Below are 12,898 nucleotides of genomic sequence, written 5' to 3'. Positions count from 1 at the left end.
GGAATACAATGATTTGCAAATCATTTTCAAGCCATATTCAGTTGAATATGCTACAAAGACAACATATTTGATGTTCAAACTCATAAACAATTTTTTTTTTGTGCAAATAATCATTAACTTTAGAATTTGATGGCAGCAACACGTGACAAAGAAGTTGGGAAAGGTGGCAATAAATACTGATAAAGTTGAGGAATGCTCATCAAACACTTATTTGGAACATCCCACAGGTGTGCAGGCTAATTGGGAACAGGTGGGTGCCATGATTGGGTATAAAAACAGCTTCCCAAAAAATGCTCAGTCTTTCACAAGAAAGGATGGGGCGAGGGTCACCACTTTGTCAACAAATGCCTGAGCAAATTGTTGAACAGTTTAAGAAAAACCTTCCTCAACCAGCTATTGCAAGGAATTTAGGGATTTCACCATCTACGCTCCGTAATATCATCAAAGGGTTCAGAGAATGTGGAGAAATCACTGCACGTAAGCAGCTAAGCCCGTGACCTTCCATCCCTCAGGCTGTACTGCATCAACAAGCGACATCAGTGTGTAAAGGATATCACCACATGGGCTCAGGAACACTTCAGAAACCCACTGTCAGTAACTACAGTTGGTCGCTACATCTGTAAGTGCAAGTTAAAACTCTCCTATGCAAGGCGAAAACCGTTTATCAACAACACCCAGAAACGCCGTCGGCTTCGCTGGGCCTGAGCTCATCTAAGATGGACTGATACAAAGTGGAAAAGTGTTCTGTGGTCTGACGAGTCCACATTTCAAATTGTTTTTGGAAACTGTGGACGTCGTGTCCTCCGGACCAAAGAGGAAAAGAACCATCCGGATTGTTATAGGCGCAAAGTGTAAAAGGCAGCATGTGTGATGGTATGGGGGTGCATTAGTGCCCAAGACATGGGTAACTTACACATCTGTAAGCTGTACATCAAGCAAGAATGGGAAAGAATTCCACCTGAGAAGCTTCAAAAATGTGTCTCCTCAGTTCCCAAACGTTTACTGAGTGTTGTTAAAAGGAAAGGCCATGTAACACAGTGGTGAACATGCCCTTTCCCAACTACTTTGTCACGTGTTGCAGCCATGAAATTCTAAGTTAATTATTATTTGCAAAAAAACAATACATTTTATGAGTTTGAACATCAAATATCTTGTCTCTGTAGTGCATTTAATTGAATATGGGTTGAAAAGGATTTGCAAATCATTGTATTCCGTTTATATTTACATCTAACACAATTTCCCAAGTCATGGAAACGGGGTTTGTAAAAGAGCCGTTTGAAATGTGAGACTTTTGTGATGTATTTTGCCTTTAGTTACGTGAGCGAATATCTTCATATACAATAGAGACACCCGAAGAGAAGTTTGGACACACCTTCTCATTTCAATGTGTTTTCTTTATTTTCATGACTATTTACATTGTAGATTGTCACTGAAGGCAGCAAAACTATGACACCTGTGACTACTTCTTGAAGCTCATGGAGAGAATGCCAAGAGTGTGCAAAGCGGTAATCAGAGCAAAGGGTGGCTATTTCGAAGAAACTAGAATATAAAACTCTGCAGCATCGTGTGGAAATCGGGGGCGGTACCTCTGGATTGGCAGACCGGGGTGGTGGTTCCTCTCTTTAAGAAGGGGAACCGGAGGGTGTGTTCTAACTATCGTGGGATCACACTCCTCAGCCTTCCCGGTAAGGTCTATTCAGGTGTACTGGAGAGGAGGCTACGCCGGATAGTCCAACCTCGGATTCAGGAAGAACAGTGTGGTTTTCGTCCTGGTCGTGGAACTGTGGACCAGCTCTATACTCTGGGCAGGGTCCTTGAGGGTGCATGGGAGTTTGCCCAACCAGTCTACATGTGTTTTGTGGACTTGGAGAAGGCATTCGACCGTGTCCCTCGGGAGGTCCTGTGGGGACTGCTCAGAGAGTACGGGGTATCGGACTGTCTGATTGTGGCGGTCCGCTCCCTGTATGATCAGTGTCAGAGCTTGGTCCGCATTGCCGGCAGTAAGTCGGACACGTTTCCAGTGAGGGTTGGACTCCGCCAAGGCTGCCCTTTGTCACCGATTCTGTTCATAACCTTTATGGACAGAATTTCTAGGCGCAGTCAAGGCGTTGAGGGGATCCGGTTTGGTGGCTGCAGGATTAGGTCTCTGATTTTTGCAGATGATGTGGTCCTGATGGCTTCATCTGGCCAGGATCTTCAGCTCTCACTGGATCGGTTCGCAGCCGAGTGTGAAGCGACTGGGATGAGAATCAGCACCTCCAAGTCCGAGTCCATGGTTCTCGCCCGGAAAAGGGTGGAATGCCATCTTCGGGTTGGGGAGGAGACCCTGCCCCAAGTGGAGGAGTTCAAGTACCTCAGAGTCTTGTTCACGAGTGAGGGAAGAGTGGATGGTGAGATCGACAGGCGGATCGGTGCGGCGTCTTCAGTAATGCGGACGCTGTATCGATCCGTTGTGGTGAAGAAGGAGCTGAGCCGGAAGGCAAAGCTCTCGATTTACCGGTCGATCTACGTTCCCATCCTCACCTATGGTCATGAGCTTTGGGTCATGACCGAAAGGACAAGATCACGGGTACAAGCGGCCAAAATGAGTTTCCTCCGCCGGGTGGCGGGTCTCTCCCTTAGAGATAGGGTGAGAAGCTCTGTCATCCGGGAGGAGCTCAAAGTAAAGCCGCTGCTCCTCCACATGGAGAGGAGCCAGATGAGGTGGTTCGGGCATCTGGTCAGGATGCCACCCGAACGCCTCCCTAGGAAGGTGTTTTGGGCACGTCCGACCGGCAGGAGGCCACGGGGAAGACCCAGGACACGCTGGGAAGACTATCTCTCCCGGCTGGCCTGGGAACGCCTCGGGATCCCCCGGGAGGAGCTGGACCAAGTGGCTGGGGAGAGGGAAGTCTGGGCTTCCCTGCTTAGGCTGCTGCCCCCGCGACCCAACCTCGGATAAGCGGAAGAAGATGGATGGATGGATGGACATTGAATGAGGAGAAGGTGTGTCCAAACTTTTGGCCTGTACTGTACATGCATTCCAAAATTCTCCGCTGTTTCCATTTCTAATACATGGTAAGCCATAGTTGTAACTAATATCTGTCAGTAGACTTGATACGGAGGCGCTAACAACTACAACATGGCTGCAGGGAGAAGACACAGTTAAAGGGGGCGTGGCCTGGAGGAAGGCTTTGGCAGGTGAATAAGACCGGCTAGAAGATGACCTACGCTAAATTGTGCCTAAAGAACCACCATGTCATGTTATGTAGACAACAAGGACGTTTTTAAATTTAGGGGTAAACCAATCATACTTTGACCCTCCTCCCCAAATGATTGTATTAGTATGTAACAAGTGTGAACATGCGTTATACATGGTATATGTTTTCTGTCTTGAGAGAATAAAAATGGTCAGAATCATCAACAAAACAATCCTTGGCTCCGAAGTCCAGACAAAACCAACAAGGGCGAGCTGTACTGGGACAGTTTACACACGCCAGTGTTTACGTGCTGAAAGTTCATTTGTGACCTTTGTTCAGATCAGAATAAAAATGGCGACCACAAGCAGACACACAAAACCTCTCTTCTTCCTCGGACTTCTCATGTCTTCAATCCCAGCATGCAAAGGTCAGTTCTCTGCCTGTTGAACTCTCCTTGAGCTTTCTCTGCTGTGAAGATGTGCTACCAAAGTTCAACGTAGTGAACATTTAGCATCAGGGATCTTGTCATTGATTGGCCATCAGTCTGGAGTGTGAGCTGCCTCACCTAAATCCTTGACTTCTGCTTCCTTCTGATCAGCATCAGGCGGAGCATTAAAAAGGATGGAGCTATAGATAGCATTGGGTGGTAAAAGGATGGAGCTCTAGATAGCATTGGGTGGTGTCAGGTGGATTGACATGTTGTTGCTGAAACAGGCATGTTCCTGGAGAGACCTGAAGCAAACGTTTTCCTTCATCGTACCCGTCGGGCCAATTTTCTTTTCGAGGAGCTTAAACAAGGAAACCTGGAGCGTGAATGTTTGGAGGAGAAATGCTCCTATGAGGAGGCCAAGGAGATCTTCGCTTTGCCGCAGCAGCTGGTCAGTACACCTGGCTCCGTGTTCAATTTGGACTGTTTGGCAATGTTGCTTCTTAACGTGTCGTGGCCGCCTTTGCAGGAGGTTTTCTGGAGGATGTACACAGGTAAGACTCTCCTCCAAATGTAACAATGTACAAAAGCCAAAAGCAGTGAAGTTGTCACGTTGTGTAAATGGTAAATAAAAAGAGAATACAACAAATCCTTTTCAACTTATATTCAATTGAATAGACTGCAAAGACAAGATATTTCATGTTCACACTGAGAAACTTTGTTATGTTTTGCAAATATTAGCTCATTTGGAATTTGATGCCTGCAACATGTTTCAAAAAAGCTGGCACCAGTGGCAAAAAAGTTGAGGAATGCTCTTATTTGGAACGACATCCCACAGGTGAACAGGCTAATAGGGAACACATACCTGCCAACTACTCCGGTTTTCCCGTAATTAGTACGGTTTTTATAAACCTATTCCGGGTTACGGTTGCAGTGATAAAAAATAAGGTTTTTCATTCATTAAAACATTTTTTTTTTTTAAAGTTTTATTCACGAAATCGCGTAACAATGACAATCGACACTGCTTCCTGTAACTTCCTATCGAGCCATTCCCAATGCCATGCGCGAGGCTATTTATAGCACCGCTGCCAAGCACGAGGCACCAGTTGCCATTGTTTCCAAACGAGCGAACGATCATGGAATCAGCCGGAGAAAAATTGCAAACGAGTCTTAAACCGAAAAGAAAACTGCAGTCATTCCGTGAAGAATATTCAAAAGCCTATCCGGGAATAATTATCCGTTCCAAAAAGGGTGAAAACTACGCGAATTGCACCTTGTGCAGACAAGATTTTTCGATCGGACACGGAGGAATTAGCGATGTAAAAGACCACGTTGGGACAAAAAAACACAAGTCTAATGCCGTTGCTAGCGATACAAGTGGAAAACTTTCAACGTTTTTCGGATTTTAGCCACAAAAAGGTAATGACACCAATGTTATCTATTGGAATTGTTTAGTACTGTTATACTGTTAAAAGAGTTTATACTATTTATGCTTTCAAGTCCAAGTTGAAGAAATCTTGTTAAATGTTGACAGCATAACTACCAAAATACAGAAGTATGTCCTTAATATTTTTGCAGTGCTATTTCTGTTGAAAAGTTCAAATGATTACATTAGAGATGTGATGTGCCACTTTTCAAGTGTCTGATGGCTTCAATTAATTTTCATTCATTTTTCATATTTTGAATTCTTTTGAAAGGCTTACAAAAAAACTACATTTGAATTGTAATTCCATGCTATTGACAGGACTATTAATTGTAATGAAGTTAGCTTACCATGTTTACAGTATGATAATTGTGATAGAAATGTGAATTTTAGGCACAGAATATTGTTTACAATTGAACAAGGCAGTAGATTATACAAGCTTGGACAGAAAGTTAATAATGACACCAATTTTTTTTTAATGGAATTGTTTAGTACTGTTTTACCATTTGTTTACTGTAAAAAGTGTTTATACTTTCAATGAACAAATTGAAGTCTTGTGAAAGGTTGACAGGATAACTGGCATTAACTGTCAAAATAATTTCAAACTATTGAAGTTAGCTTACAGAATAAACATGTCAATCAACCCATATGATTTTTGCTGTAATATTTTTGTTTTGAAAAGTCACTGTGACTGATAGAAAAGTGATGGTTTTAGCAACATTTTAACCTGTCTGAATGCTAATAATCATTTTGCGTCGGGGGGCGAAGCCTGAACCCCCCACCAGGACTTTGTCCTGGACCTACCGGGGCCTGCGGCCCCTGGACCCTGGCTACTAGGTTTTTCTGTTTTCAAAAGTTGGCAGGTATGGGAACAGGTGGGTGCCATGATTGGGTATAAAAGCAGCTTCCATGAAATGCTCAGTCATTCACAAACAAGGACGGGGCGAGGGTCACCACTTTGTCAACAAATGCCTGAGCAAATTGTTTAAGAACAACATTTCTCAACCAGCTATTGCAAGGAATGTAGGGATTTCACCATCTACGCTCCGTGATATCATCAAAAGGTTCAGAGAATCTGGAGAAATCACTGCACTGCACATTGGATGCCCGTGACCTTGGATCCCTCAGACGGTACTGCATCAAAAAGCGACATCAGTGTGTAAAGGATATCACCACATGGGCTCAGGAACACTTCAGAAAACCACTGTCAGTAACTACAGTTGGTCGCTACATCTGTAAATGCAAGTTAAAACTACTATGCAAAGCCAAAGCCATTTATCAACAACACCCAGAAACGCCGCCAGCTTTTCTGGGCCCGAGCTCATCTAAGATGGACTGATGCAAAGTGGAAAAGTGTTCTGTGGTCTGACGAGTCCACATTTCAAATAGTTTTTGGAAACTGTGGACCAAAGAGGAAAAGAACCATCCGGACAGTTCTAGGGTGAAAGTGTAAAAGGCAGCATGTGTGATGGTATGGGGGTGTATTAGTGGCCAAGACATGGGTAACTTACACATCTGTGAAGGCACCATTAATGCTGAAAGGTACATACAGCTTTTGGAGCAACATATGTTGCCATCCAAGCAACGTTATCATAGACGCCCCTGCTTATTTCAGCAAGACTATGCCAAGCCAGGTGTTACAACAGCGTGGCTTCATAGTAAAAGAGTGCAGGTACTGGACTGGCCTGCCTGTAGTCCAGACATTGAAAATGTGTGAAGGCTAAAATATGAGAAGGGAGACTGTTGAACAACTTAAGCTGTACATCAAGCAAGAATGGGAAAGAATTCCACTTCAAAAATGTGTCTCCTCAGTTCCCAAACCTTTACTGAGTGTTGTTAAAAGGAAAGGCCATGTAGCACACTGGTAAAAATGCCTTTTTTGCAATGTGTTGCTGCCATTAAATACTAAGTTCATGATTATTTGCAAAGTTTCTCAGTGTGAACATGAAATATCTTGTCTTTGCAGTCTATTCAATTGAATATAAGTAGAAAAGGATTTGTTGTATTCTCTTTTTATTGACCATTTACACAACGTGACAACCTCACTGCTTTTGTCGTTTGTACTTGTAAGACTATTCCTGACGTGTGTGTTTGTAGCCGTGGATCACTGCCTGTCATCTCCCTGTAAGAATGGCGGTACCTGCACTCGCCAGATGAACACCTTTGTGTGCAAATGTCCGTCTGGATTCCATGGATCCACCTGTGACAAAGGCAAGACCGCCATGATTCATAACTGTTAAAAGTCTAATGTTTTTATGTTAACGTCTGTGATTGTTCTCAGTGCGCGTGACATCTGTGGGATGTCGCTACAGAAATGGAGGATGTGAACATTTCTGCAGAGACCTTCCCGACCGGACACGCACTTGCTTCTGCGCTACAGGCTACAGTCTGGGTCAGGACAACAGCACGTGTATACCCCAAGGTAAGTACTGCTTCTCATAGTCACCTGAAGGTGGTGGTAGATGTTGCACACCAGCTGATGTGATCTAGATGCAGTCTCCTGTGGAAGACCGATGACCCATTTTGGCCCGAGAGTTGTCAATGGTCAGATCTGTCCCAAAGGACAATGTCCCTGGCAGGTGAGGTCTAGCTCCCCAGTTCTGATGACACAGCAGATCAATGTTGATATAACCAATGTCTAGGCTCTCCTGACTGAGAACCATGCCTATGCCTGTGGTGCCATTGTCCTATCCACTCACTGGATTCTTACTGCAGCTCACTGCGTCTGGAGGAAACCAACCAGCATCTTCCATGTCATCGTGGGTACGCCAGCTGATCAAAGACTGAAACCGTATTTTCTGGACCATAGGGCGCACTGGATTATAAGACGCACTGCCGATGAATGGCCTATTTTCAATCTTTTTTTCATATATAAGGCACATCGGATTATAAGGCGCATTAAAGGAGTCATATTATTATGACTTTTTTCTAAATGTAAAAGACTTCCTTAACATGTGATGGTGCTTCTTTGCTCAAAATGTTGCATAGATGATGTTTTACACATCATCTTCAACTCACTTTCTGACAGTCTCTTCAGGATGCGCCGTTTTGTGGGCGCTCTTATTTACGTGCCTCCCTTGTAGTGGTGTAGCGTCAGGCCCGGCCCTAACCAATCTGGCGCCCTAGGCAAGATTTTAGGTGGCGCCCCCCCACATCCGCAGTGAAGTGTATATACTCACAAGAAACCGAATAGCTTTGTCTTTGACCTTTTTTTATTACTTACAACTATACCTAATATATAAAGGGGTGGAAAAGTGACTATTACCTGCAGGGCAAACATTAGCTAACCAGAAGGCAATAACAATGTAAATAAAAAACACCTGCTTAAAAGATCTAATACAAATGTCCCTGAGGAATGTAAGGTGGGAGTACTGTAATTACCTAACGTTACATTATTATTTTCCATAACAATTTAGCCCCCTCCACAATATTAACCCGACGTTAAAACAGAACTAGCTATTTATTGATTAGCAATTGCCGACTCATGTAACATTAGCTTAATGCTAAAAAGCCAGGTTACTATCACATTCTGTAGCAGACAAATAATTTCATGTAGGCTAACGTTACCTACCTGCTACTTCTGTCTTTTCTCGTTTCTCCTCCTCTTCTTTTCTCTTTTTTCTTCCCTGGGCACCTGACAGTTTTGGGCGTTTTGACATCTTGTGTTGATTTTTTGATGTGGTGACGTCCAAAAAGAGTCATGATACGGGAAGGGAGGGGGCGCACCGTGCGGGGGGGGAGAATGTTGTAACAAATAATATTTCTATTAAATAGGCTTTACTTTGCATTTTAATTAACGTGGGATTATTTTTTGTATTTAGAAATAATAGTACCAACTTTTTTTCTCTTTTTTTTTTCTTTCTCTCCAACATTTGTGGCACTTGCGTGGCGCCCCCTGATGGACGGCGCCCTTAGCATTTGCCTATACGGCCTATGCCACGGGCCGGCCCTGTGTAGCGTGCAAGGACGGGAGTGGAAGAAGTGTCAAAAGATGGCGCTAACTGTTTTAATGACACTCACACTTTACTTCAATCAATAACGGAGCAGCATCTCCTCAACCGTGGCTCACTAGTGCAACAACAACGCCCGAAATGTGTCCCGTGACCGGAACTCTCTAATAAGTAAAGTTCCTTGGGTGAATAATGTAAAGTCACTACACCGGTATGTTTTAGTGCTTTCATGGTGAGTTTACTGACGGATATAAGTAAGAACTTTACACTACTTTATAATAGAAATGGCAACAGTGGAGGATGAATGTCACATGACAAGAAGGTAGAGAAAAAGAAGAAGATTATTTACTACGGTGTCGCCACGGACTACAAAGGTGGACGTGTGCACATTTTCAGGACTTATGCAGATCTCAAATACAGATCAGCAGGTACCAGAAGGCAAGAAAAGTTGTTTTTGCATAATATTGTGAAACAAATCACCAGATAATATGTCTTACCTTATACACACAGCATAATAATACTCCTATGTTGAAGCACAGTACAATCCATCAAGGGATGTGGCTTCATAGCTTACCAAAGTCCTACTAAAACATTTTGATAGATTTTTGAGTGACGTGTGTAATGTTCTATATAAGGCTGCAGCTAACGATTATTTTTCTATCGATTAATCTATAGATTATTTTTTTCGATTAATCGGTTAATCTATAGATTATTTTTTCGATTAATCTATAGATTATTTTTCCTTTTACCGATAATTTTTTTATTTAAAATGAAGATGAAAAAATAAATGTAGGCCAGTTTTTTCAAAAGGCATGGCTTTTATTTACAAAAAAAAAAGGATGGCCACTCAGTCAACATTGACAACAACATGACAAAATATTCTGTAACAATGTAAACATTTAAAACTTTAACATTTAACAAAATTAAAAGTAGCTTATTTGCTTTTTAATGTGCAAATATAAAAGTAAACATCCAGTGCAAATCTTAATATTCTGCAATAGTATAAGCATTTCTAAAGTAAAAGTATTGCTTATTTTGCTTTAAAATGTGCAAAAATAAAGATAAACATCCAATTCAAAAAAGTGCAAAACGGAAATATTCTGTAACAACAGTGTAAACATTTCAACAAAAGTAAAAGTATTGCTTATTTGCTCAAATGTGCAAAAATAAAGATAAACGTCCAATACAAAAAAGTGCAAAACTAAATATTCTGTAACAACAGTGTAAACATTTCAACAAAAGTAAAACTTTTGCTTATTTTGCTTAATAACACAACAATGATAGTATGATTAAAGTGAAAGTCAATTGTTCGTTTGTACATAGTATACGTAACTGTTAATGTTGTAAAAGGTATTTGCACAACTAATTAACGTTAGCGTTAAAGAGGAGCGCGTCTTTGTAAACACTGAACAGGCACGCCAAACTCTCCTCTCAGAGCGAAACGGTGCTTTAGTTTATGAATTTACAACGCAGATACAAATGACACATTCATGTTTTTGTGTAATGATGACAACGTATACTCACGCGGACGATTGACTAGTTGATGGTGATGGCAAGAACGCTGCCGTTGTGCTGCTATGATAGGCAATTTCCGCTCGACACAGTGTGCATACAACAACATTATTAGCAGAGGTGGGTAGAGTAGCCAGAAATTGTACTCAAGTAAGAGTACTGTTACTTTAGAGATTTATTACTCAAGTAAAAGTAAGGAGTAGTCACCCAAATATTTACTTGAGTAAAAGTAAAAAGTATGTTGTGAAAAAACTACTCAAGTACTGAGTAACATACACACACATATCATATATATATATATATATATATATATATATATATATATATATATATATATATATATATATATATATATATATATATAGGGGGAAAAAGGATGTTAAGTGCGCCTTAAAGTCTGGAAAATGCGGTACTGTAATAAACTCATTAGACTTCACAGTCTGCTTGTTTCTTATAGTCTTTTATTTCTTTGCTTGCAAAGGCGAACATGACCTGGAGGTAGACGAGAGGACGGAGCAAAAGCGACGAGTATCCAAAGTCCTGATCCACCGTGGCTACAACCACTCCAGCTATGATAGCGACCTAGCGATGCTGAAGCTTCATCGTCCTGTCAAACTGGGACTCTATGTTGTTCCTATTTGTCTCGCCGCTAAGAACAGCTCTTTCAGCCGCATGCTGGCAGCTGTGAGACACAACACCGTGTCAGGGTGGGGTCGCCTGGCCCAGCACGGGTCCACTGCCAGATTGCTCCAGCGCTTGGCACTACCACGTGTGCCACTACAGGAGTGCCGCCTGCACACCAGACTCAACATCACCCGGAACATGCTTTGTGCCGGGCTGCAGAATGGCGGCCAGGATGCATGCAAAGGCGATAGTGGCGGCCCTCTAGTGACACGCTACAAGAAAACCTGGTTTCTGACTGGTGTGGTGAGTTGGGGTAAAGGGTGTGCCGGGAGGAACCTGTACGGTGTTTACACCAGAGTCAGCAACTTCCTGGACTGGATACAACATACCATGTCCAGAGGCTGAAAGCAGGAATACCCTTGCAAATCTACCACACGTTATTTACTTTCACTTGTTGAGGTTGTTTCATTAGAGGTAATAAAAAATGACAAACACATACTGTATATATTTTCTCTGCTGGTTGTCATAGAAACAAAGCAAAGATAATATATATGTTTTAGTTTTATCTTACTAAACTGGAGGTAAGCAATACCATTTCCATACATACACACATTTGCCAGAACAAGCCCATATTCCATTTCCGTGGTTCTGAAATACTATCATGAATTCCCATTGAACTGGAGTAGTTGCAGTGGTAGGCTACATCTAGATCAGGGGGTCTTAACCTGGGCTACATCTAGATCAGGGGGTCTTAACCTGGGCTACATCTAGATCAGGGCGTCTCAACCTGGGCTACATCTAGATCAGGAGGTCTCAACCTGGGCTACATCTAGATCAGGGGGTCTTAACCTGGGCTACATTTAGATCAGGAGGTCTCAACCTGGGCTACATCGAGATCAGGCGGTCTCAACCTGGGCTACATCTAGATCAGGGGGTCTCAACCTGGGCTACATCTAGATCAAGGGGTCTTAACCTGGGCTACATCTAGATCAGGGGTTCTCAACCTGGGCTACATCGAGATCAGGGGTTCTCAACCTGGGCTACATCTAGATCAGGAGGTCTCAACCTGGGCTACATCTAGATCAGGGGGTCTCAACCTGGGCTACATCTAGATCAGGGGGTCTCAACCTGGGCTACATCTAGATCAGGGGGTCGCAACCTGGGCTACATCTAGATCAGGGGGTCTCAACCTGGGCTACATCTAGATCAGGGGGTCTCAACCTGGGCTACATCTAGATCAGGGGGTCTCAACCTGGGCTACATCTAGATCAGGGGTTCTCAACCTGGGCTACATCTAGATCAGGGGTTCTCAACCTGGGCTACATCTAGATCAGGAGGTCTCAACCTGGGCTACAGCTAGATCAGGAGGTCTCAACCTGGGCTACAAATAGATCAAGGGGTCTCAACCTGGGCTACATCTAGATCAGGAGGTCTCAACCTGGGCTACAAATAGATCAATGGGTCTCAACCTGGGCTACATCTAGATCAGGGGTTCTCAACCTGGGCTACAAATAGATCAAGGGGTCTCAACCTGGGCTACATCTAGATCAGGGGTTCTCAACCTGGGCTACATCTAGATCAGGAGGTCTCAACCTGGGCTACAAATAGATCAAGGGGTCTCAACCTGGGCTACATCTAGATCAGGGGTTCTCAACCTGGGCTACATCTACAAACCCAGTTTCCATATGAGTTGGGAAATTGTGTTAGATGTAAATATAAACAGAATACAATGATTTGCAAATCATTTTCAATCCATATTCAGTTGAATATGCTACAAAGACAA

The 12,898-nt window shown here is 42.9% G+C and overlaps 1 protein-coding gene across 1 annotated transcript; it reads left to right on the top strand.

Annotated features, from left to right (window-relative positions):
• The first annotated feature begins 2,641 nt into the window (after positions 1-2,641).
• f7l (coagulation factor VII, like) lies at positions 2,642-11,611 on the top strand. The gene is made up of 8 exons (XM_061924163.2): positions 2,642-3,606; positions 3,894-4,057; positions 4,136-4,160; positions 7,127-7,240; positions 7,311-7,451; positions 7,520-7,608; positions 7,672-7,792; positions 10,973-11,611. The coding sequence occupies exons 1-8, from the start codon at positions 3,312-3,314 to the stop codon at positions 11,518-11,520; spliced, it is 1,497 nt and encodes a 498-aa protein (XP_061780147.1). The 5' UTR covers positions 2,642-3,311; the 3' UTR covers positions 11,521-11,611.
• The last annotated feature ends 1,287 nt before the right edge of the window (positions 11,612-12,898 follow it).

Source organism: Nerophis lumbriciformis, linkage group LG28, assembly GCF_033978685.3.
Source record: "Nerophis lumbriciformis linkage group LG28, RoL_Nlum_v2.1, whole genome shotgun sequence".
Classification (NCBI taxonomy): Eukaryota; Metazoa; Chordata; class Actinopteri; order Syngnathiformes; family Syngnathidae; genus Nerophis; species Nerophis lumbriciformis.
The sequence above is the reverse complement of the archived record's forward strand: the minus strand, read 5'-3'. Positions and strand labels throughout refer to the sequence as shown.